This window comes from Urocampus carinirostris, chromosome 9 (assembly GCF_059441175.1).
Source record: "Urocampus carinirostris isolate Australia breed hairy pipefish chromosome 9, RoL_Ucar_1.0, whole genome shotgun sequence".
Taxonomy (NCBI): domain Eukaryota; kingdom Metazoa; phylum Chordata; class Actinopteri; order Syngnathiformes; family Syngnathidae; genus Urocampus; species Urocampus carinirostris.
In genome coordinates this window covers 40151173-40173690 of record NC_142357.1, presented here as the reverse complement: position 1 = coordinate 40173690, position 22518 = coordinate 40151173, and the positions used below count along the sequence as shown (strand labels likewise).

The 22518-nt window shown below is 42.2% G+C and overlaps 3 protein-coding genes across 4 annotated transcripts; 2 read left to right on the top strand and 1 right to left on the bottom strand.

The window, feature by feature from the left end:
- Window positions 1-64: 64 nt before the first annotated feature.
- On the top strand, window positions 65-4015 carry nme5 (NME/NM23 family member 5). The gene is made up of 5 exons (XM_088343841.1): window positions 65-611; window positions 1967-2163; window positions 2228-2328; window positions 3388-3500; window positions 3571-4015. The coding sequence occupies exons 1-5, from the start codon at window positions 450-452 to the stop codon at window positions 3652-3654; spliced, it is 657 nt and encodes a 218-aa protein (XP_088199967.1). The 5' UTR covers window positions 65-449; the 3' UTR covers window positions 3655-4015.
- Window positions 4016-5957: 1942 nt separating this feature from the next.
- On the top strand, window positions 5958-9553 carry LOC148360286 (heterogeneous nuclear ribonucleoprotein A/B-like). The gene is made up of 9 exons (XM_088343838.1): window positions 5958-6117; window positions 6499-6667; window positions 7011-7179; window positions 7262-7420; window positions 7687-7818; window positions 7892-7988; window positions 8062-8238; window positions 8340-8422; window positions 8824-9553. The coding sequence occupies exons 2-8, from the start codon at window positions 6513-6515 to the stop codon at window positions 8405-8407; spliced, it is 957 nt and encodes a 318-aa protein (XP_088199964.1). The 5' UTR covers window positions 5958-6117; window positions 6499-6512; the 3' UTR covers window positions 8408-8422; window positions 8824-9553.
- On the bottom strand, window positions 9193-22348 carry LOC148360285 (5-phosphohydroxy-L-lysine phospho-lyase-like). 2 transcript variants are annotated; one of them, XM_088343836.1, is made up of 11 exons: window positions 22080-22345; window positions 21888-22006; window positions 21623-21782; window positions 19565-19639; window positions 19409-19496; window positions 19213-19329; window positions 17866-17948; window positions 16775-16994; window positions 14923-15077; window positions 11833-11922; window positions 9193-10957 (listed from the first exon to the last, which is right to left on the bottom strand). In XM_088343836.1, exons 1-11 carry the CDS (start codon window positions 22136-22138, stop codon window positions 10813-10815), a joined length of 1311 nt encoding a protein of 436 aa, XP_088199962.1. In that variant the 5' UTR covers window positions 22139-22345; the 3' UTR covers window positions 9193-10812. The 2 variants fall into 2 exon arrangements, with proteins under 2 accessions (XP_088199962.1, XP_088199963.1); XM_088343837.1 differs by lacking the exons at window positions 9193-10957; window positions 11833-11922 and adding an exon at window positions 11929-13071 and having other exon boundaries at window positions 22080-22348.
- Between the last annotated feature and the right edge of the window lie 170 nt (window positions 22349-22518).

Here is a 22518-nt window from a genome sequence, read left to right as displayed (position 1 = left end):
CCATCCATTTACATATGCATCAACACACAGTAATTCATTGTTGTACTGTGCCATAGGAAATGATCCAATTTGTGTCCCTGTGCATTCTAGCAAAGGCTACCTTTTATATGGATTTACCTGCAACGGCATCAAGTAGATTTTTTTTTTATTTTAAAAATAGTTTGAAAACGCCAATAAAATGTCTATCGGACTCTCGTGATAACTAGGTAACTCACCTTTCTAATGACGCCTGTAACGAAAAAAATGCTTGACGGTATAGACTTACTTTCTTCAATTCTCCCAAAAGATTTCAGTCCTCGAACACAATATATTAGAAATACAGGACCTTCACAGCCACGCAAATCGTGACATCATCAAGGCTGACTGTGACATCATACACACTGTGACGTCATCAAACTCACTCGGATTTCCAGCACATGATGAAATCATAAAACTTGAATAACGGAATCATGGCCGAAAGCAGCACAGTGGAAGAAACCGCTCCCGCGGACGAATTTCAGTTCCCTCGTATTTACGTGGAAAGAACTTTGGCGATCATTAAACCGGATGCCATTCACAAAAGCGAGGAGATTGAAGATATCATTCTGACGTCCGGATTCACCATTTTACAGGTTGGTTTTTGCACATTGAAGAACGTTTTTATGACCACCGGGAGGCGCTTTGCGCAAAGAACTGCAGAATACTGCCAAATTGAAATGAGGTTTTAAATTAGAAGTCCATCCGACCCTGGGATACGACACAATTCAATAATGAAGTGGGGAATTGAGTGTCTAGCGGGGGATAAAAATGTATGGTACTCAGCTAATACATTCTGAACACCCTAGATAAAACATTCAAATAACCAAATAGTGTATAATAGCCTAGTATTTGTATCTAATATGATGAACTATAAATTAAAATTACATTAGATTGACCTTTGAAGTGGCATGCATTGAGCTAGCCAAGTGGTGTAGCAGGTGGATGCAGAGGGGAGGAGACGACTCATGGTAAAATAAGTGATTTTAAAACCTTGTCGTGCTCCAAGATCTCCTCGCCTTTTTTACACCCAAATTCCATCGCTAGGGTAACGATGCGTGTGCCTCCTTTGTATTTCTTGAGAATCACATGCTTCTTTCCATGGTTATCATGTTTTTGCTTCTCCCTTTAGCATCACTGCAAGCCTTAGCTCATGATTACAGAATAAAATACAGGATTGTATGCTGGCTCACAGGCTTTACAAACCACATAAGATTTTGATCTGAATAAAATGAAAGGCATCGTGGAGGTAGTTCAGCCAATAGCATATTGACATTTTCATGTTTTGCTTCTCCTGTTAGCTTCACTGCAAGCCTTAGCAAATAATAGGAGAACAAAATACAGTATTTACGAACCACAGAAGATTTTGATCTGTGAAAGGCATTGTGGGAGGTAGTTCAGCCAATAGCATACTGACATTTTCATGACGCCTGCCATCACCCAAACTAAAAGCAGCCCGCAATCTTTCGACATGAAATCATTTGTTGCTAGACGTCGTATAGCAGCGAAAGAGAGGCCAAGGAAACACATTATTTCACACTGTAAAGTCTTTGGTCATGCAAAATCATTTTTGTTGAGGTTCTAAAGTGGGGAAAATGCTTTATGGCGGGGTCAAAAAACACATATTCAACACCAGAAAGTGAAAAGGTCATAAGGCGGGCTACTATATCTAAAAATGGATGCATTACATTAAAAAAAAGACATCCTTATCATCCTACATGCCCACATTTCTTGTGTAAATATTGTGTCAATGATAACCTTATCTTCTTTGTTCCTTTATTTTCTTTGTTTTCTTTTATCCTCACTGTTAATCGTGAAACTGGAGTACCACGCCCAATTTCGTTGTCGCAATATGTTCAACCCATTTTGTAACAATGACAATAAAGGGAGATTCTATTCTATTAATCAAGACAGAATTGTACTGATATGCCGGATCGTTCTTCACCGACAGAGAAGAAAACTTCAACTCAGTCCGGAACAATGCAGCGACTTCTACAAGGAACATCACGGAAAACTGACCTTTCCCAAACTGACGGCCTACATGAGCTCCGGTCCCATCATCGCCTTGACCCTGGCCCGAGAAGACGCCATCGCTCACTGGAAGGCCATCGTGGGACCCGTAAAGGCTGCCCAGAGTCATCCGGACAGGTCTTACTTTCAAAAACGTCCTCACCGACACGATCCTAAAAAGCTTCGCGTGTGGTTTCCGCAGCCTTCGAGCCAGATACGCCACTTCCGAGCTGGAAAACGCTCTCCACGGCAGCGAGTCGTTTCATGTGGCCGAGAGAGAAATCAAATTCATGTTCCCCAACAGTAAGGAAAACTTCCGTTTGAGTGCAAAAGTGAGGAAAATAGGGGGCAGCAACGTCGCACTGTCATATTTTTACTGATTTATGTCAGGACCCGAACGGAAACAGGACACAATTGCGTTTCTCGGGGTCAGAAACGGGTCGTAAGCCGGGACGGTAGAGCAGACGTGGTCGGAATCAAAAACGGGTCGTAAGTCGGGACGGGAGATCAGACGTGGTCAGGATCAAAACAGATCGTAGCCAGAAACAGACGGGAGCAAAAACAACACAGGTTGGAGTCAGGGTCGAAAAAGGCTTGCCTAGTATACACTTAGGTTCGCAGACGGACTGACAAACGGGGACAGACAGAACCAGGTTCAAATACTGACAGGGAGCCAATCAGTTATTTATCATCAGTGTTTAGTAAATACTTAATTTTAAAAATGTATTTCAGTATGTGGCTATTTTACAGCAGTTTTATAAAGGGTACTTATATGCGATGTAGGCATATATGCAAGTATATACGGTACTGTACTTGGTCATTTTGGTTTTGCTGGTCAATTTCGCTTCTTGAAAAAAGGGCAGAAAATAGTCTAATATCTTTGTTTTAAACGGCACAATTATTTCCTTGGATAAATTTGAGAAAGAGATGCATTCTTGATTTGGGTCGCAGAAGGCACTCCCTTCTCTCTCTCTCTCGCTCAGTGCAGTCCGCGCTAAGGTAAAAACGACGATATCCTTATCGTTTGCAGTATTTGGTGACCGTTTTACAAAAGAGCTCTGATTGCACCTGGTTTTGAAACCCTTATTTAGGACAAAAGTTACAGTCAAAATTAACCTCAACACACTTCAGTAACTGAAAAAGGAAGGCATATTTGAAGTGGTATACCAATAGTGATAAGGCATTATTTTTTTCAAACATTTGATGAAATCATCAGGGGATAAACAGTGAAATAAAATGTGCAAGAAGACTTCGCTTTTGTCCGGAGAACGGGTTTGGCGTTTTGTTGAATTTTGTCTTAAAATATTTGGTGTGGCTCTTTCTGGAAGCGTCGTGGGACGATGACTACATCTTGTTTTCTAGCTCTGACTGTGCCCACAAGAGAAGAAACGGAAGAATACCTGAGTCGTTACGTCAACCAAACATTGCTGCAAGGACTGACGGAGCTCTGCAAGCATAAGCCACTCAACCCCTGTGTACGTAAGGCCTCCATGATTATTTAACACTATTAAAAAAAGGTATTGACATGCACCCCGCTTTGAATAGGTTTGGCTCGCTGAATGGCTCATCAAAAACAATCCCAACAAACCTCAAATCTGTGATGGAGCCATCTTGGAAGGAGAGGAATGACATCTGGGAGATGGATGACAGAATAGGATTGTGCAATAACCATTCAATATTTATTATATAATTTGAATATCTATTCACCTATCAATGTACGGATCTGATTATCAATCGACATATCTATTGGTGTATGTATCACGTTCCTACCTCTGTATCGCAGACCCAGCTACGTATCATGAACCTACCTGTGTATCATCTACCTACCTAGGTAGAAGCATACACAAACTGATCCATGATCCCTGGTTTGTGATAAATGGTTTGGGGGTCATCTTTCCACTCAAGTTTTTAATCAAAGTACACCGTTCTTCAGACCCATTTTCCTCAAATGTACAGTGGCTTACGAAAGGAGTCGGCCACCTTGAACTTTGTGACCACCTTTCAGACTTCAAACAGAAAGATATATAAACTGTCATTCCTTGTAAAGAATCAATTTTGTATGTTGTATACTACCAACAGAACCTTAAAATCACATCTTAAGCTAATGCAGGTTAGCGAAAATCGGGGTTATGTGATCAAACGTCCTTGTCTTAGTTAACAACCTGGCTGCAGCATTTTCTACTAGCTGAAGGCTCTTGATTTTGGACCGGAGAGTAGTGCATTACAGTCATCGAGACAGGAGGTAACAAACGCGTGAATTACAATCTTCGCATCCAACTGAGACAGCATTGGGTAAATTTAAGCAATGTTGCGAAGATGGAAAAAAACGGTTCTAGTAATATTCTTTACGTGTGTTTAAAGGGACATATCGGGGTCAAATATGACACCTCAAATTTTGACTGAGTCACTCTGGGTGATCTTACATTTGTCAATGTTCAGTCACGGCATTTACATGGACCAATCACTCGCATTTCGGTCCTTTCAGAGTTAAGGCGCAAGAAGTTGAGTGACATCGGTTCTTTTATCTCAGTGAGGCAGGCCTCCAAATTTCCAATTTAGGGTGGCAGATTCCTCCATCGTAAGATATCTTTGAGTGTCATCTGCATAGCAATGGAAACTGATATTATACTTGCGAATAATATCACCTCATGGAAGCATGTCAATGCTGAAAAGAAGGGGGCTGAGTACTGAACCCTGCGGAACAACACAGGTAACACCAAAGGACTCAGATGTCATTTCACCTATTAACACGGTGCGTCCTATCTGAGAGGTAGGATCTGAACCATAAGAGGACGCTTCCTGAGAGACCAATTCATTTTTTCCAACCATTCTAGTAAGATATTATGGTCCACAGTGTCAAAGGTTCAGCAGCAGCAAGAGTGATGAAGCGCCGGAGTCCATTTCCAGTAGAAGATCATTGGTTACGTTACTCAGTGCTGTCTCAGTAGAGCAGTTAGCCCTGAATCCTGATTGCATGGATTCAAAAAGATTGTACTCGGATATAAAATCATTCAGCTGCTGTGTCACTACCTTTTCAAGTACTTTAGAAAGAAAGGCTAGGTTTGACACAGGTCTATCATTACATAAGCTTTCTTTTTATCTATATTAATCTTAGAAATACTATAAAACACGTTTTATTGTTAAAATATTTATTCATGAATGTATGCTGTGCATAAAAAATGTACGCCATTTGGTATAAAATCGAATAAATAGAGATAGGAACGCCCTGGAGATTTTCATTAGAAATACTGCGCCCGAAAAATAACACATCCTTTAGTGCGCTTCTCATTTGGCTGGGTGGAAGAGATTTATAATGTCGCTGAGAAAATTGTCATCCATTGATGCGAAGAAAATGCGAAAACGGCTTTCACTTGCTGTTGCTAGGGGGAGCCGCCATGTTGATGCTGTGTCATTCGTGGGCGGGCTCATGACAAATACCAGTATACACTGAATGTCATTATTAGGAATTATATTGGGACACACTTAGCACAGAAATATGTCTCGAATGCATACCTTGTGGTGATGCCAGGGAAAATGTTCAGGATTATACAAAATCACGTTTCCACAAACAAATATCAATAATTCGACGTTCGCTTGATTTGACTCGAGGAAACCAGGTTTATGATTGGTTAATAATACGAATGACAGCAATGATTGGCCAATCGAGATACGTCTTCATCGAAAAGCTGTCTTGCCGCCGTCCCCCTACACAGACGTTGGAAAAAAGAACCACGAGTCGTTTTATTCGTCTTGTGGAAGAATAAATCTTTAAAATGAGAAAATAGCCAGGATGGTTCAAAAAGTACGCTTTTATGAATCAATAATAAATAGTTCAACGTTCGTTTCACTTGAGCGAGAGGACGCAAGCGTTGATGATTGGTCAGTGATGTGAATGGCAGCAATGAATGGCCAATCAGATAAGCTATTCATCAAGAAGAAGCCCCTCCTCATCCTCCCCCTACACCGGCTGCAGTAAAGCACGAGTCGTCGTCCTTGTCGTGTCCGAGAATCCATCTTAAAAAGGAAGCCAGCGTGTGCGTGAGGACCTCCGGTGCTTTCTTTACATTTTCTCAATTCCCACCCAATTACTACGTGAGTAATAACAACGGTTTCAATATAGTAAGCATTGTTATCTTAACTATAGTTGCATTTAATGTGAAATTAATATAATTTCCTTGCGGGTTGTGCGGCCTAACTGCGCGTTACGTAATGGCGACTATGAATTAAAACTTTGAATAAGTAATCGTTTCAATACACTCCTGGAGATGTTTATTTTTCGTAATAGGGTCATTTCTAAATGCGATAAACCTGATTTAGCCATGTTGGGTGATAAATCATTAAATGCCCTGACCATTAAAATTGAAACCGTTGCCGGTCAAAATGGCGGAAAATGCGTGCGCGTTCACAAATGACTCGCACGGTGATTTTCACATTTTAGCACCACTTGACTTCTTTTCGACTATTTGTCACTAGGTTTATCGCTAAAAATGGCTGAAGTCGAACAACAGTACATGGAGACTTCTGAAAACGGCCACGAAGTCGACGACTATAATGGAGGCGACCAGGCCGCAGGCGATGATTCTCAAAACGGCGGCACGGAGGGCGGTCAAATCGACGCCAGTAGAGGCGAAGAAGATGCAGGGTGAGTCATTTTAAACATTCATTTAGTATTTTGCATGCGTCCGGATGCTTGGCGTCGTCGCTGATTTCCTTTGTTCGGCCGGCCTTTGTTGGCGCCATGTGCCGTTGGAGTGTGGGGGATGGGCGCTTGTGTGAGATCTTAATCCAACCCCAAATGTTTAAGCACAGTCGATTATTTCCTTTAAATGATCATTAAGATCACTCTTGTGTTCTAAAGCAACGTGTACACTTGCACCCCTACCATAGTTCACCATCCCCCATTTTATAAAGCAACACTCGCTGGGAGTAGCACACGGAGGAAGGGGATAGCTTCATCCAATGACCCCAATTTTTGATGCACACAGGAAAATGTTCGTCGGTGGCCTTAGCTGGGACACAACCAAGAAGGATTTGAAAGATTATTTCTCCAAATTTGGCGAGGTGTCTGATTGCACCATTAAAATCGACCAGCAGACGGGCAGGTCCCGGGGATTTGGTTTCATTCTATTCAAAGATGCGTCCAGTGTAGAAAAGGTGAGCTGAGGCAACTGTGAAGATGTTTTAAATGTTCTTTTCCGCACTTGATTGTATTAAACGTTTTCTGAAATGGTTGCAGGTTCTTGAACAGAAGGAACATAGACTGGATGGCCGACAGATTGACCCTAAGAAGGCTATGGCTATGAAGAAGGATCCAGTGAAGAAAATCTTTGTTGGAGGGCTCAACCCAGACACCGCAAAGGAGGTTATCGAGGAATACTTCAAAGCTTATGGAGAGGTATTTTTTTTTTAATTCAATTGTAAGTCAGATCAAACAGATCAAAGATTTGGAATCTATCTTATGTACATTATAGATTACACATGACACCACAGGAAAAACATTAAAGTATAGGACATCGGTTAAATTTTTATCAAATTTATGAAGTTGCTAGTACATCAGAAATTGTCAAAGAAAAGGATACGAGGATATTGGCACACATCTTGCATAATCAAGATTACGTGATTTACATATCCTATTACATAGTCTGCTATGCTTGTTTATAGATTGAGAACATTGAGCTCCCCCAAGACCCCAAGAGTGAGAAGAGGAGGGGATTTGTATTCATCACCTTTCAAGATGAAGCTACCGTCAAAAAAGTGATGGAGAAAAAGTATCACACCGTTGGTGGCAGCAAGGTGGGCTGAGATTTTTTTTCCCCCTGGTCTATCGTTTCGTAGGCGATGTGCTATATGATTGTCTGTGTTACAGTGTGAAATCAAAATAGCTCAGCCCAAAGAAGTTTACCAGCAGCAGCAGTACGGTGTTCGTGGAGGATTTGGTGGTCCGCGTGGCAGGGGGCGTGGAGGTAAGTGCTCACGCGGGACAGAACCATGCAGCCCTGCGGATGTTGGAACAAAGCCTATATTTTATGTACCCAGGCCAGGGTCAGAACTGGAACCAGGGTGGCTACAACAACTACTGGAACCAAGGTGGTGGCGGCGGTGGCTACCAGGGCTACGGGGGTTATGGACAGCAAAACTATGGTGGATACGGAGGCTATGGAGGCTACGACTACACTGGTGGTTATTACGGCTATGGGGGTGGCTACGATTACAGTAAGCGATAAGCGCCCCGGAGGAGATGGGTGAACGGGACGAGCTTTATTTTCTTGGTCCTCCTTGTACAGAACTCAAGTCCCTTTTCTCTTGTCCTCCAGACCAGGGCAATACAAGCTATGGGAAAACTCCAAGACGCGGCCACCCGAGTAGCTACAAGCCATACTGATCACACGTAGTGCAGGTATGCATTTTTGCATCATCCGTGGTAGTATGAGAATTCTTCTTACCATTGGTGCCTTCTTGATTCTCCCCCCCCTCCAAAGATCTCCCATCTATTCAAATTCCATTCCAACATAGTGGCGGGGCTAGTCTAGTTTTGTTTGATGGGGTCTGGATCCATTCCACCTGTCACCTTAAGATGCATCCCTACAAACACTACTTGATCGATAAGGGTTGAGCTGGTGGTGGTTGAGAATAGGACGTTTCACCATGGCGTAAATTGTTTCCGGTTCTGTTTCTGTCCATTTTGATTGAACTGACTCTATGAACTCATTCATGCACCTGTCTTGTCTTTTGTAACTGCTTGCCGCCGCCTTTGGTTTTTTTTCCCAGTAACGCTAAGCAACGTGTTTTTCTCTTAAGGTCTAACGTAAATAAGAAAAGAGATCCATGGTCTGACCACAACGAACATGGACTCTGGCTTTTCCTTTGGAGTTGGCAGAAAATTTGGACTCATGCTCCATTTGTACAGATCAAGTGAGGAATTGGGGAAGCAAATGTCACTTTTCCACTTTTTATTTGATATTGTTTTTGTGTCCATTTACATTTCCAGCAATGGAAGTGTTATTTTTACTGTACTTTTTGGTACCTTTTGACTCTAATGTTATTGTGCGGTTGTATTTTTACATGTCTACTGGATTTACCAACCGAAGCAGGAGCTTTTGAAGCTCTCAAATGAAATAAAACAATTAGGTTTTTTTTTTTTTCTTCCCCCTCCTCATGGTTTCTAGATTTTTAGTTTTGTGCCCCCGTGCTGACTGTTGGTTGCATGGATTTTGGATGTTGGGCGAGTTAAATTGAAACTAATCAAAGGGTTTATTTGTAAGCATGATAAAGTGTTTGCAGGTGGCTGAGTAGAGTAAGACAACCGGCATATGTTTTTCTTTTTGTCTTTTTTTGTTTTGTTTTTTTTGCTTTTATTGAAATTCTTCCTCGATCGTGTTTGTAATTTTAAGTGGCTTTCTAGTGTAATCCAACTCAACGCAAGCCTGTTAAATGTAAAGAGGGTTCCTCCTCTCTCACTGGATACTCATTCCTCTAGTGTCTTGGGCAAATTGGTAGAAATAAACTTTTGGTTTATATTACAACTGGATCTATTTGTTATTATTTGTAAAGATAATGTTAAATGTTTTGTACTGTTAAATGGCTTGCTTGATTTTTATTCCCGGAGTAATTTCAGCGACGGATGGGACGTGAGAGGGATTCACCACCTGCAGTATTAATATTCAACTCACTATCTGTGGAACCTGCGATACTTGAACATTAAGTTGAATGTACTCTGGTAAGTGCTAAGCGTAAAGGTGCTGTGATTCTAAGAAAAGTATTTTAGTACAATAGACCCCCAGGGTGTGCTATTATTGTTTGTTGATGACTAATTGTTTTTCCAGTACTCAGAGTTAGATAAATATTAAACATTTGGTAAGTATACAACAAAATACTTGTCCACAAATTTAGCATTTTTAAATTGATAAAATAAATGGTCATGTTTATGTAACTCGGTACTCTGTCAATGCTTTATTAAAAAAATATACTAGTATTGTAATGCGCTTAACCTAATAACCTCCTTATTAGTTCCTGAGTAAGAGTAACATAAATGTATCTACAAACTTCCCATTTTTCTTGGTCTGCTCTAACCTCCATACACTTCAAATGAACTACTGGCAGCAAATTGTCATTGTGTTTTGAGGCCAGTATCTTAACTGGCGACTGATAGCATTTATATCTGAATCAATAGGCAAAATGATAAATGTTATACTCATTCGCTACAAAATGTTTCGTTTGTATGGTCTGGTAAGTGCTGTAAACTGGTTAAAATACTAACTCATTAAATTGGCAAACTGGGGAAGCTGTAACCTGGGGGTTTACTGTATAAATATAAAAAAAATCTAATGCTTTATAAAAAGAGGGAATGAACAGTCTAATTGGTAGTCCTTTTTTAACGTCTTGGGTCTGTTCTCCCATTGAATTCAAACTTGAAAAAAGGAATGTAGGCGAAACGGTTTGCTGGAGTTCTAAAGGGGTGGGTCATAGGTTTCCAGACAAGCTATGATTGAAAGTATTTTTTTATATTGGGAGTTGAGGTGATTTCATATTTATGGTTTGTATGGTGTGTAAAGTGAATGGAAATTCGTCCACCCTGTTGTGCGTCGAACAATGTGGCACGTTTGAGCTCTGTCAGATAAGAGATCACTACCTCTGGACCACATGAATGTGATAGTCTGTCAAATTAAAACATTTTATACAGGATTTCCGCACCCAAATGTCTTCCTTTCTCAGCTGTGCTTTGATTTCAACGCTTGAGAATTGTCAAAGGTGTTTGCCCAAGTTTCAGTGAAGCAGAGTTTTCTCGACTCATTCAAAATCTTTGAGGATGCGGTCGATGCATCGTGCCACCAGTTGGGCATCTTCCATATCGAAGCACATGGGCGGTTTGAATTTTAGGACATTTTCACTGGGGCCGTCGGTACTGACGCAGATTTGATACTCTGCCTTGAGCCTGAAAGACAAAATAAGACAGACATATTCTTTAAATCAATAACTCGAATGTTCGGTTATAGCTATCTGGCATCTATTTGTGGATACTCACTTGAATTTATCTTCACATTTGATACTAAATGTCCCGAGACGTCCTGGGATATTCTACTATGTATTGATCTCTTACGGAGGCTGTTTTATTTACAGTGACCTAAAAAGCATATCTGGTGTATAATTGGCTCAGGTAATAGTCATTTAATGTAAGGTTATTTTTGTACTAAGTCAAATAGAGAATTATGAGGAAATTTTGCCCCAAAAACATTGTAAATCTACTCAAAAAACATTTTGGTTCATAATTGGTAAATGACAATATTTTTACATTTGGTTTTGAAAGTGGCCTTTTTGCCTCAGAAAAATTGGGGCCTTTATGGTAATTACATGAGGATATGTGATATTTTCATTGCATGGTAAGTAGCAAGATGGCAGCCATGTATGGATAAAGAAGATTGCCCCGCTGCCAAATATGGTGTGGCTATATTTGTATTCCGCGCAAACCTGTGTATGTGGGCTGAGAAGCAACAAACATCAGGGTTATTTTCAAGCTTAGGCGTTGTGCCCATTTTGCTTAGAAATTACGAGACAAATGTGCGTAGTCTACCCAAGCGACGGGAATCTAAAATGGGGGAAAAACGAAACGGTGGCCTCAGAGATGCATAATATTTGTAGATTAAGCTGCCTAAATATTTCTGGCAGCCAGAAAATGCAATACATGTATTTTAGGTTGACATTAGTTTTATAATAGATTAATTTAAACCATGTGGCTGATTTTTTTTTTTTTTCCCTATGGATAAATGGTCACATATTTAGCACCCATATTGCTTGATTATAATTTCCTACCTTTTCACAACCTCTGCTGCCGCTTTGGTGGCTGGTGTCCTAAATTCTCTGTCTTCTACCAGCTCAACTCCAACAAATAGACCTGCACCCCTAAAAAACAATTGCTTTTGTCAGAAAGTTAGAATGACGGCATTGCCATCCATCATAAATTAAACGAATAGACGTACAGTTGTATTGAATATTAGCAGTGCAATGTGACAAATCAGAATATCTCGGCTTTTAAGATATGTATTACATGGTAAAGAAGATGCCAGAAAACAAGACCCAGCATTCACAATAGGCATGCTCTAAAGGCTGTGCAATTAGGCCAATTGTACAAAGGTGTATTCAAGATGGCAGGGTCTGCTGTCAACTGTTCAAACTATAAGTTGTGTGTGTATGTGTATATATATATATATAAATATATATATATATTTTTTTTTTTTTAAAGGGTGGGACCTTGCAATCGTAATATTTAGTCAGATGGCTATAGTTATTCTTATAACTGCTTCACATTTGTGTGGCATAGTCAACCAACTTGCGGCACGGTTCAGTTGCACTCCATGATTGACAACATTTCACAATTAATATACACCTCTTGGTTTTGATTCGCAAAAAGCTTTTTTTTTTATTACCCCACAAGTTCTTGATTTGATTGAGATCTGGGGATTGGGCTGAGCACTCCATAACATTACTTTTATTGGTTTGGAACCAAGACTGCAGCACAGTTCTGAGGTCGTGAGATCAAACCTTCTTGTGTGTAGTTTGCATGTTCTCCCTGTGCTGGCACTCCGGTTTCCTCCCACCTTCTAAAACCGTGCGAGTCAGGTTAATTGGTCGATCCAAATTGTCACAAGGTGCGACTGAGCGAGTGAGTTGTCTGTCTCTGTGCCCTGCGACAGTTCAGGATGTCCCCTGCCCACTGCCTGAGAATAGCTGGGATGGGCTCCAGCACCCTCGCGACCCTACTGAGGTTAAGCGATGCAGATAATGGATGGAAAGATGGAACCAAGATTTTGCTTGTCTACTGGCGTGTTTATGGTCATTGTCTCTTTAAAATGCCCATTTCAAGGACTTATCTCTTCGAGTATGTCGTCATACACAAACTGATCCGTGATCCCCGGTATAAATCGGCCTGACCCCGAGTAGGAGAAACATGCCCGGACCGTGATACTTGCACCACCATGTTTCGCTGTCTTCCAGTTTTACTGAGTTTTAAATTCAGAATTTGGGGGTTGTCTCACAATCCAGTCTGTGTCCCTGGAGTGTTTGATTTCATCAGCCCACAAAATGTTCCTCCATTTTACTTCAGGCTAGTTGATGTGTACTTTGGTGAATTGTTAACCTCTTGCACATGCCTTTTTTGACAGAGGGACTTAGTTAAGTTTTTTTAAAAATACATTTTCTTCACACAGACATCTGTCACAGCACTCACAGGTAACTACAGACTGAGTTGTCCCGGAGCTGATCATTGGCTAAGCCTTTGCCATTCTAGATATTCTCCGGCCCATTTTAATACTCATCTCATGTTTAGATCTACACTTATTTGGCTTTTCTGCCCAATTTAAGGCATTGGAAATCATTTTAGCTAAACAGCCAACAAAATCTGACGTTTTTTTAATCAAAGAATGCCGTCCTTCAGCGCAATGTCTCGCAAGACTTATTTTCCTCATGCATGTTAAGCCTGTGCTGGCTTCACCTTCCTTAAATGGGCTCCACCTGATTCTTGCCTGTTGTTTTTTCTTCCCCAAAATGGATGAACTTAGAGATTGGTTGCCACACTCCAATTTATGAACACACCCCTTTAAACTATGTACATCTTATGAATGCTTTGGCCCACAATAGTAAACACAAGAACAACTATTTTGGACTCCATTTTGTTTAAATGACAACAGATTGAGTTCTTAATCCAAAGCGTCTGAAAGACAAAATAACTCCTTATAGTCATTGAAGGTGTTGGTCGGTGAGCAGAAGTTCATCCGAACATCGCTGTTCTGTTTCCCTGAGTGCTTCTAATCTTGTAGAAAATGTTCATGAAATCATTATTTTCATTGATAATCATTCCAATCTCCAAAATGTAGATCATATTTAAGGAATCATTGCAACCTTGGTCAAGGTCCTTGCGCCTGCAAGTAGATGAAATTTTTAATCGCGATGGGGGGGGGGGGGTTAGTGTTGGTATTTGGATTTGATTTGAAACACTCCTCTTCTTACTTTCATCATTTTCATCCTAGGACGTGTCATTCCCCCTGCCTCCTTTCCTACATTCCAATGCGCTCTGTGGCTGAAACGCTAAAGGTAAAATAAAAGCAGATGGGCACGGTGGAAAAACATTTAGGCTATAAAGGCTCTTAGAACTCACTCGAGCATAGTCAACACATACTAAATCGAGACAATATTTCCTGTTAAACTTTACGACACCTCAAACAACAAATACCATCTTCAATAACGTGTGCTTGGAACAGGACCTAGACCACAGGTGTACAACCGGCGGGCCAAAACAGCTAAGGGATTGAATCCGGCCCGCCAGACAACACTCGGAGAAGCGCAAGAGAAAAACAGGCTGCGGGTTGAAATAGGTCCACTTGATGTTGCCAAAGCCAGGTGCCTCCAACAAAGACACTGTACTTGTATTGATTTCTCTCTCTCTCTTTTCCACCCCTTTTCTCCCACTCGGTCTCTTTCACTCTCTGTGTCTCTTTTTCTCTTGTTGCTCTTTGTGTCTTTTAACTTCTTTTGCTCTAACTTCCTTTTTTCTTTTTCTCTTTCTCTCTTCCTACCCTTTACGCTTTCTTTTCTCTCCTGTCTTTCTATTTCTCTTTGGATTCTTCTCCCTTTCTTTTCCCCCTCCCTCACAACATTTTATCCCATCTGTTTCTCACGCTTTCTCTCTCTCTTTCTTTGACCTGCCCTCTCTTCTTTCCCTCCCTATTTCTCTTATTTCTTTCTCTTGAATCTTCTAGTCCGGACCTTGACAATATGTGTTATCGTGTGGCCCTCGAGTGGAAATGAGTCGGACACCCCTGACCGAGACATTAGCTATCTCCGGGATAAATCGATTTAGACCGGCCAAGATTTAGTCCCGAATCAATCGTGCCGATTCAGCGTTACCTAACATCTCCGATCGTCCGATGTTGACTTTTCATCTCCGAGAATAAATCTTTCAGATGTTCCCCGACCCGTCGCGCGTTCCCCATCAGGTCCTCCTTTTCCATCACATCTAACACCGCCAGACCTATTGCGCAAGACACCGGGTTTCCTCCAAACTGAAAAAAAGATAATACGCATTATATAAGTTTCTACCGGTGGTGCGAAAAATTTAGTAAAAAACATCTTTGATTTGAGAAAAAGGCAAAAATATAGTCTAGAAATTTGTACTTCTTTTACGTAGTGGAATTCCAACTGGGGTCGCCGCCGTGTCGGTCTTCTGTTTTGTCGGCGCTGGTTTCGTTCACAATAAACAACATTGCCTTCTAAAGTTACACATTTTACACGCTTTAAAGCAGTGTTTTTTAAGCTTTTATTCTCTGGTGCAAGTGAGGCTCAGTAATGCAAAGCGTGGCAGCAGGATGCCGGAAAAACACGGCGCCGATCCGTGAAGGGATTCCACCTTGAAAAAGAAAACTCCTGACTGATTAATTTGTATTTTTTATTATCAATGAACTTTGGTATAATGTATAATAGTTCACGTATTTGGGCCCAGTATTTAAATCAATGTATTTTCTTTTCTACTGCATTAAAGTTATTATGAGGCACGAAATACTACACACTAATCCTTAAACAGAGATCTGAAACTCGCGGCCAGGGGGCCAAACGCGATCCTCGGGATGATTGTTTTGAGGCCCCCCACTTTCATATGAAAGTTAAAGGGACATTGTTGATTATTTGACCACTAGACGGCGCTGTATTCTGTCGTACGACTCGTGCCGATCACGTGAGACGACAAACTACAGAGACACAAAGTGACTTGGAAGCAGGGTTTTCTTCTAATAGTTTGAATAGCCTTTCGCCTGGAATTTGGTTTTACAGGTAGCCGTAGCAGCAAGATGGCTGACAACTATTCTTCTCCCGCTAGGCTCACGTTACGTAAAAAAAATATTTAACGAGCACTTTTGTACTTTTACAAATTAGAATCATGTTCTATTTTGAATGAATACCATTCCTTCCCGCTAGGAGCCAATAAGTGATACGCACGGTCCCTTGAATGCAGTCCCGGCGGAAAATGAAATCGTTCGTGTGTTATTGATCTACTTTTTATTCATGTTTTTGTATTTTTAGCTCTTAATCTTAAGAACAGTGGAATCTTTTTTTTTAGAAATACCACTTTGGCTCAACCTTACTCAGACTCATAATAAATGAGTTTGAGACCCCTGCCTTTAGATCTATATCTAGACATCTATCTATCTAGACATCTATCTATTTCTCTAACCAGACATCTATATAGACATCTAGCTATCTACCAGCTCAGTAGCCTAGATGGTAAGGCGCCCGCTTTGAGACTGGGAGGTCGGTGGTTCGCGCCCCGGCCGAGTCATTCCTAAGACTTAAAAAGTGGTCGGCGGCGCCCTCTGTTGGCTGCGGCTGCATCGGCTCGCTACAACGGGTCAGGTGCAATCGACATTTCGTTCTGTGTACATTGTTACACAGAATGACAATACAAGGAAATTATTATTATTATTATTATATTAGACAGCTATCTGTCTAGACGTCTAGATAGATGTCTATCTAGACTATCTTTTTATCGAGACATCTATCTACCTAGACATATAGATGTCTTGATAGATAGACAGACATATATCTATCTAGACATCTCTCTACCCAGACATCTGGTCATCTATCTGCCTAGACATCTAGTCATCTATCTATCTCGACATCTATCTAGACATAGACATATATATATATTAGAGAAAGAACTTTGTCAAAATGTGTGAAAACTAGTGGCCAATGAGCAGCCGAACAATACCGTGTTAAAATACTCGACGCCGTTGTCGGTGAAAGCCCGGGCTATCTCCCGGGTGGTGGCCACGCAGGCCAGGGGATGGCCGTTGCCCATGGGCTTTCCCATGGTCACGATGTCGGGACAAAAACTTTGGGCCTGAAAAGCCCAAAAGTGAGTTCCCGTCCGTCCGAATCCCGTCTGCACCTCGTCCGACACGAACACGCCGCCTGCCGAGCGCACGTACCTGTCGGGAGGGAAAACGCTCGTTGATCGGGTCTACTATAAGCAGGGTTCGTACGGGTGCTTGAAATCTTTGAAAATGCTTGAACTGTAATGTGTTCCGTAGATTATCGGGTGGGACTATATTTGTGAGTTTGACGGATATCGGTATCTGTATTATTTTTTTTTTGACGGGACGCCCGAAACGATCTCACTTGCAGCTACCGGAAATTGGCTCCAAATATTGGTTATCGGCCTTCTCTTAATACTATTAATCCATCAGGACCGGAACGGAAACAGGACCCGATTGCGTTAACGGCAGCTGGAATGAGTTTGTATGGCATTGTCCTATGAAGCCCCATCACCCCCTATGGGTCCCGCCCGAGAGAACAAGTACATGCTACATCTAAACTAGGCACTACGAAATGTCTGTTGGTGCAAGGATTGCGTATCCATTATGGACATTTATGATGGGCCATGTTTAAAATAGTAGTATTTTATTACTATGTCATTGCTAGGTTGTGATTGCTAGTAGTTTTAAAATACTCAGAAAACAAATACAACATAATGGGTAGAGTTAATATTTCCTAGAAAATCACAATGACCCAGTCCCGGTGAGCCATTTTCAGAGCTGGTCTGCCGGCAATCCATGTGTTCTTAGGGGGCGACCTGGTGCCCGTGGGCATAAGCGGGTCCACAAATGTAGTACTCCATGTGACGCTAGCTTGAGCTGCTAAATGAATTAGCGTTAGCCGGTAATGCTAGCAGCTAAAGCGGCCCCGACCTTTGAAACCGAGAGCTCCTTTTTTGATTTGCGCCGATATACATTTGTAAAAATACAACTTATCGTGTACGGTAGGATGTTATAACCACCGACACCCAAAGAATCGACTTACTCTGCCACTTTAGCCGAATATCCCTCAGGTAGAATTATTTGTCCTCCCACGCTCGGCATCGATTCGGCAAAGAAGGCGCATATCTGTGTGAAGAAACAAAACACAAATGTTAGATTTCAATTTCGGATTTTAATCTATTCCATGAAGGCCACATGACGGGAATATTTGCAGGCTAAACACAATACAAATGTATATTTTGGGAAGAAATCATGTGTAGAACAAACCAGACCATATGCATAAGACAGCATTCCTAAAAATAAATGTCCTGTATATTTCTACGTATTCAATATGGCGTAACACAACAAATCGCATTATTTACACTTTTACGACGCACGCGCCTTTTTCGTATTCTCGATCATGGCGAGCTTCGTTTCCATGCTTATCATGTTTTTGCCTCTCCCTTTAGCACAAGATGTCAAACATGCGGCCCGCAGGCCAGATCAGTCCCGCCTAGGGTTTTAATCGGGTCCGCGAAACAAAGCCGAAAGAAGCAGAAGAGAAAAATGAGCTGCGGTTCTAAATGCGTACACTTGATGTTGTCAGAGCCAGGCGCCACACATAAGGATACTGGAGCAATATTTCTCTCTGTTTGTCTCTCTCTTTCCCTTCTCTCTCTCACTTTATTTTTTTTATCTCCTCTCTTTCTCCATCTCCTTTTTTTTCGATTTTTTTCTTACTCTCTCCTTCTCAGTCTATCTCTTCCATTCTCTTCTTTTTCTCACTCTTCCATCTCTTTCTCATTCTATTTCTTTCTTGATTTTTTTACACTCACTCTTTATTTCAGTTCTCTCTTTCCTTCTCCTCTCCCTTTTTTTCCTTTTCTCTATTTCTATATTGCTCTCTCTCTCTCTCTTTTATATATCTATTTCCCTCTCACTCTTTCTTTATTTCTTTCTTTCCTCTCTCACTTTCTTATCTATTTCTGTATCTCTCTTTTTATTTTCTCTCTCTTGTTCTTTCTTTCCCTGTCTCCTTTTTCCAATTTTTTTCTTACTTTCTCCTTCTCAGTCTATCGTTTTCTTTCTCTTGTTTTTTTCTTTCTTAGCTTCCATTTCTTTAGCACTTTTTCTCACTCTTTCTTTCTTTATTTTTCACAGTCAGTCTTGTTTTTCTCTTTATTTCACTTCTCTCTCTTTCCTTCTCCTCTCCTCCTTTTTCCTTTTCTATATTGCTCTCTCCCTCTCTCTGTCTGTCTCCTTTCCTCTCTCTTTCCTTCTCACGCTTTCTTTCTCTCACTCTTTCTTTCTCTTTCTCTTAAATCTACTAGGGTGGCCCCTGTGAGATTTGTTTTTTGAGCACGTGGCCCCCCCTGCTAGAACGAGGTCGAGGCCCCTGCTTTAGCATCACCTTGCGTCCTTTCTCGCGCACCTCTTCTATCAAGTCCTTGACCGCGTCCGCATAAGCCTGACCCGGATTTGTCCGGTCCTCCCTGTACATACCTCGGTAGGTGTCCGGTAAAGGTGCCTGACGGAAACAAAAACGGCGAATGAACGCAACCTTTTCGGGGGGGGGGGTCATGTGGCGTCGCCGGGTCATTACGCACCACGTGAACCCATTCCTTCTGTCCGCCCAATTTGCGGAACTTGTAGGGACTGATGTCGATGAGGGATATGAGGTGACCGTGGTAGGCGCTGCGAGCAAAACACAGACGAGTCAGGCCGAGGAAATGTCAAATTCCTCGCCGGGTTCGAATCCTCACTGGTCGAGTACGATGACGTCCTCGTGTCCCGTGTACTGGCGGGCCAAGCGTAACGCCAGATCGTTGGCTTCCGATCTGTCGGGAGAAGGAATTTCGAGCGCTGTCAACAAAGTATCTGCTAATATGTCCTTTAGAGCAAACATGTTTGTGAATCATCTCTAATACTACTAGTACTACTAATAATAATGTCATCCCTCATTTATCCGATGACTATTTTGAATCAGCCCCCAAGCAGAAGTTGACCGAGGATATTGGGTCCCTGCCGCATGGTTGCTGTTCATTTTAACCCAAAAGTGTCACGATTGCCGATTGCGGCGGCTTAATTGGCGCCAACATCCCGGACAGCCGATTGGTAGACACTCTCTTTTTAAACCCCCGGCTTCCTCTTGGAAGCCGTCAGATCGCTATGCAAACTGTTGCCACCAGCTCAGTAAGCCTTCTCGTCCGGCTCCGTTCCCGCCCTGCTTTTTCTGCCTGATCTTTGTCGCCAACCTGTTTTCGGACCTGACGACGCCCCGTTCCGCCTGCCTGTTACCTGACCTGTTTTGCCCCGTTACCCGCCCGCCTCCTGCTACCGACCTCGCTTACGAACTCGACACCGCCTTTGAACTCCGGTCCCGGCCAACGACTTGCTATTCCCGCCTGTCTTTGATCCTCCTCGCTAGACACGGAAGTGCCAGTTCCGTTCCTCTTGTCCGTCAGCCATCTGGATCGTGGAAGCAAACCCCGCTCTCCCTCTTTATTAATAAAAAGGGAGAAAACGAGCGCTATTGGGTCCTGTGTCCGTTTCTGGTCTGTGACAAAAAGAAGAGGAAAAAATGCCGCCATGCATGATACAAATTTGCTCACGTGGTCCCTGCTCTCTGCTATCGTCGACTGGGGATAACAGATTGTGGCCAAACAGTGCGTTTCATTTTAGGCATGACACAATGGCACGCTTTAGCAGCCCAAACTGAAACAATAAAGTCTATCTCCCATGCTCTCAGCAGTAACTGACCAGGGATAATGGATTCATTGTTTGCAAAATCCATGGTCAGTAAGGCATGCGTCCCGGCAAAAGGGAAAAAAATGAGGACCACTAATTCAGAGGAAAACACGATTACAAAGAGAACATTTTCACCACTCGGTCATTCTTCCTACCGGAAAATTTACCTGACATGCGTGTTTTTTTGGGAACGTGGGAGGAAGAAACCCAGGCAAGCACGGGGCGAACATGCAAACTCTGCACAGGAAGGTTCAATCTCATGACCTCAGAACTGTGCAGCACACGCGCCAACCACTGCACCACCGTGCTGCCCCGGAGTAATTTATTTAAAATCAATTTACCTTGCATACATATTAGTGTACAGGTGTCAAACAGGCGGCCCGCGGACCACACCAGGCCCGCGAGACAACACTCAGAGAAGCGCAAGAGAAAAACAAGCTGCAGGTTGAAATATGTCATCTTGATGTTGCCAAAGCCAGGTGCCTCCAACAAAGACACTGTACTTGTATTTATTTCTCTCTCTCTCTCTTTCTTTTCCACCTCTTTTCTCCCACTCTGTCTCTGTCTCTTTCACTCTCTGTGTCTCTCTCTTTCTTTTCCTTTGTTGCTCTTTGTCTCTCTGTGTCTTTTTAACTTCTTTTGCTCTAACTTCCTTTTTTCCTTTTCTCTCTTTTCCCTTTCTCTCTCTTCCTACCCCTTACGTTTTCTTTTCTTTTTTCTCCCCTTCTGTCCTTCTATTTCTCTTTGGATTTCTTTCTTCCTCTCCCTTTCTTTTCCCCCTCTCTCACGACTTTTTATCTTCTGTTTCTCATGCTCTCTCCCTCTTTTTCTTTCTTTGTCCATCCCTCTTTCTCTTATTTCTTTCTTTATCTCTTTTTCTTTCTCTTGAATCGACTAGTCCGCCCCGACAGAATGTTTGGTCTATCGTGTGGCCCCCGAGTTCAAATGAGTTGGACACCCCTGTATGAGTGTGTCCTATGTGAAGCACACAAGAAACTCTCGTCCAAAGAAGTCTAAGGTTTTATTTCCCACAAATGGCGCGGCCTAAGAGGAATAACCGTAACGTTGCCTACCCAGAGTTGACAAAGTAGAAGACCGACAAGCTGTCGGGCAAGGTGGCCGCCAGACGCTCCGCATACAAGACGATGTTGTCGTGCAGGAATCTGGTGTTGGTGTTCTGCAGATCCATTTGTTCCGCTGCGGCCTCGGTGACACTCGGGTGGCCATGGCCCACTAGGAGTGCAAAATCTCTTTTCAATTCTTTGGCCTCGCCGCTAGGTGACGCTGACGCGGCGTGCGGTTCGTAAACGCGACAAACACGCGCTGCGGTTTGTCTACCGTGATGAACGTTGCTGATGCAGTCTAAGTAGCGCCGGCCGTTTTCGTCGAAGAGATATTGTCCCCTGGCTCGGACGATCTTCAGCGGATCGTCATCATAAAATAGTCTGCACGATTGCCTGCAAAGACAAATGATCACATGACGTTTTTCAGCATGAAATCCGTCTAGCTACTTTGATCTGAGAGAGTTACCCGATCAATCGCCTCCTCAGTTTCAGTGTTTCTTCTTTTGGGAGCAATTCCGAAGCCATATCCTATTTTTTAAAAGAGAGAAGTACAATTCTTGTGAAGAAAAGTAGAGCAGTTATAACGTAGTAGTGAAACTTGTGATCCACTGCGCATGTGTGATGAGAGAGATTTTATTCCTCATGACCGAGCTCGAGTTATGTTCTAAAAGTGCGGTGTTTTATATTTCATAGCATATGTCACACATCGGAATTTGATTTATTTTTAAAATAATTGATAATATAAAGAAATCCCTTCCCTCCGTATATTCTTTACGACACTTTCGTACTCTTTCTGACATCAACGGCGCATGCGTCGCTTTGAGGCGACTGCTTGATTTAATAAATCTGCGGTAGTTTATTTGTCTTTTCTTTCAAAATGTTTGTTGTTGTTGTTGTTTTTACAT

Bases quoted from the DNA above. Each gene is read 5' to 3' on its own strand.
- nme5 (XM_088343841.1), top strand. From the start codon at position 450: ATGGCCGAAAGCAGCACAGTGGAAGAAACCGCTCCCGCGGACGAATTT. The intron at 612-1,966 runs GTTGGTTTTTGC...CTTCACCGACAG, and splicing joins CCGGATTCACCATTTTACAG to AGAAGAAAACTTCAACTCAG. The intron at 2,164-2,227 runs GTCTTACTTTCA...TGGTTTCCGCAG, and splicing joins GCCCAGAGTCATCCGGACAG to CCTTCGAGCCAGATACGCCA.
- LOC148360286 (XM_088343838.1), top strand. From the start codon at position 6,513: ATGGCTGAAGTCGAACAACAGTACATGGAGACTTCTGAAAACGGCCAC. The intron at 7,421-7,686 runs GTATTTTTTTTT...GCTTGTTTATAG, and splicing joins ACTTCAAAGCTTATGGAGAG to ATTGAGAACATTGAGCTCCC. The intron at 8,239-8,339 runs GTAAGCGATAAG...CTTGTCCTCCAG, and splicing joins TGGGGGTGGCTACGATTACA to ACCAGGGCAATACAAGCTAT.
- LOC148360285 (XM_088343836.1), bottom strand. From the start codon at position 22,138: ATGGCTTCGGAATTGCTCCCAAAAGAAGAAACACTGAAACTGAGGAGG. The intron at 17,949-19,212 runs GTGATGCTAAAG...TTCTTCACACAG, and splicing joins TGCGCGAGAAAGGACGCAAG to ATATGCGCCTTCTTTGCCGA. The intron at 11,923-14,922 runs GTAACGCTGAAT...ATTGTTTTTTAG, and splicing joins CGGACGATCGGAGATGTTAG to GGGTGCAGGTCTATTTGTTG.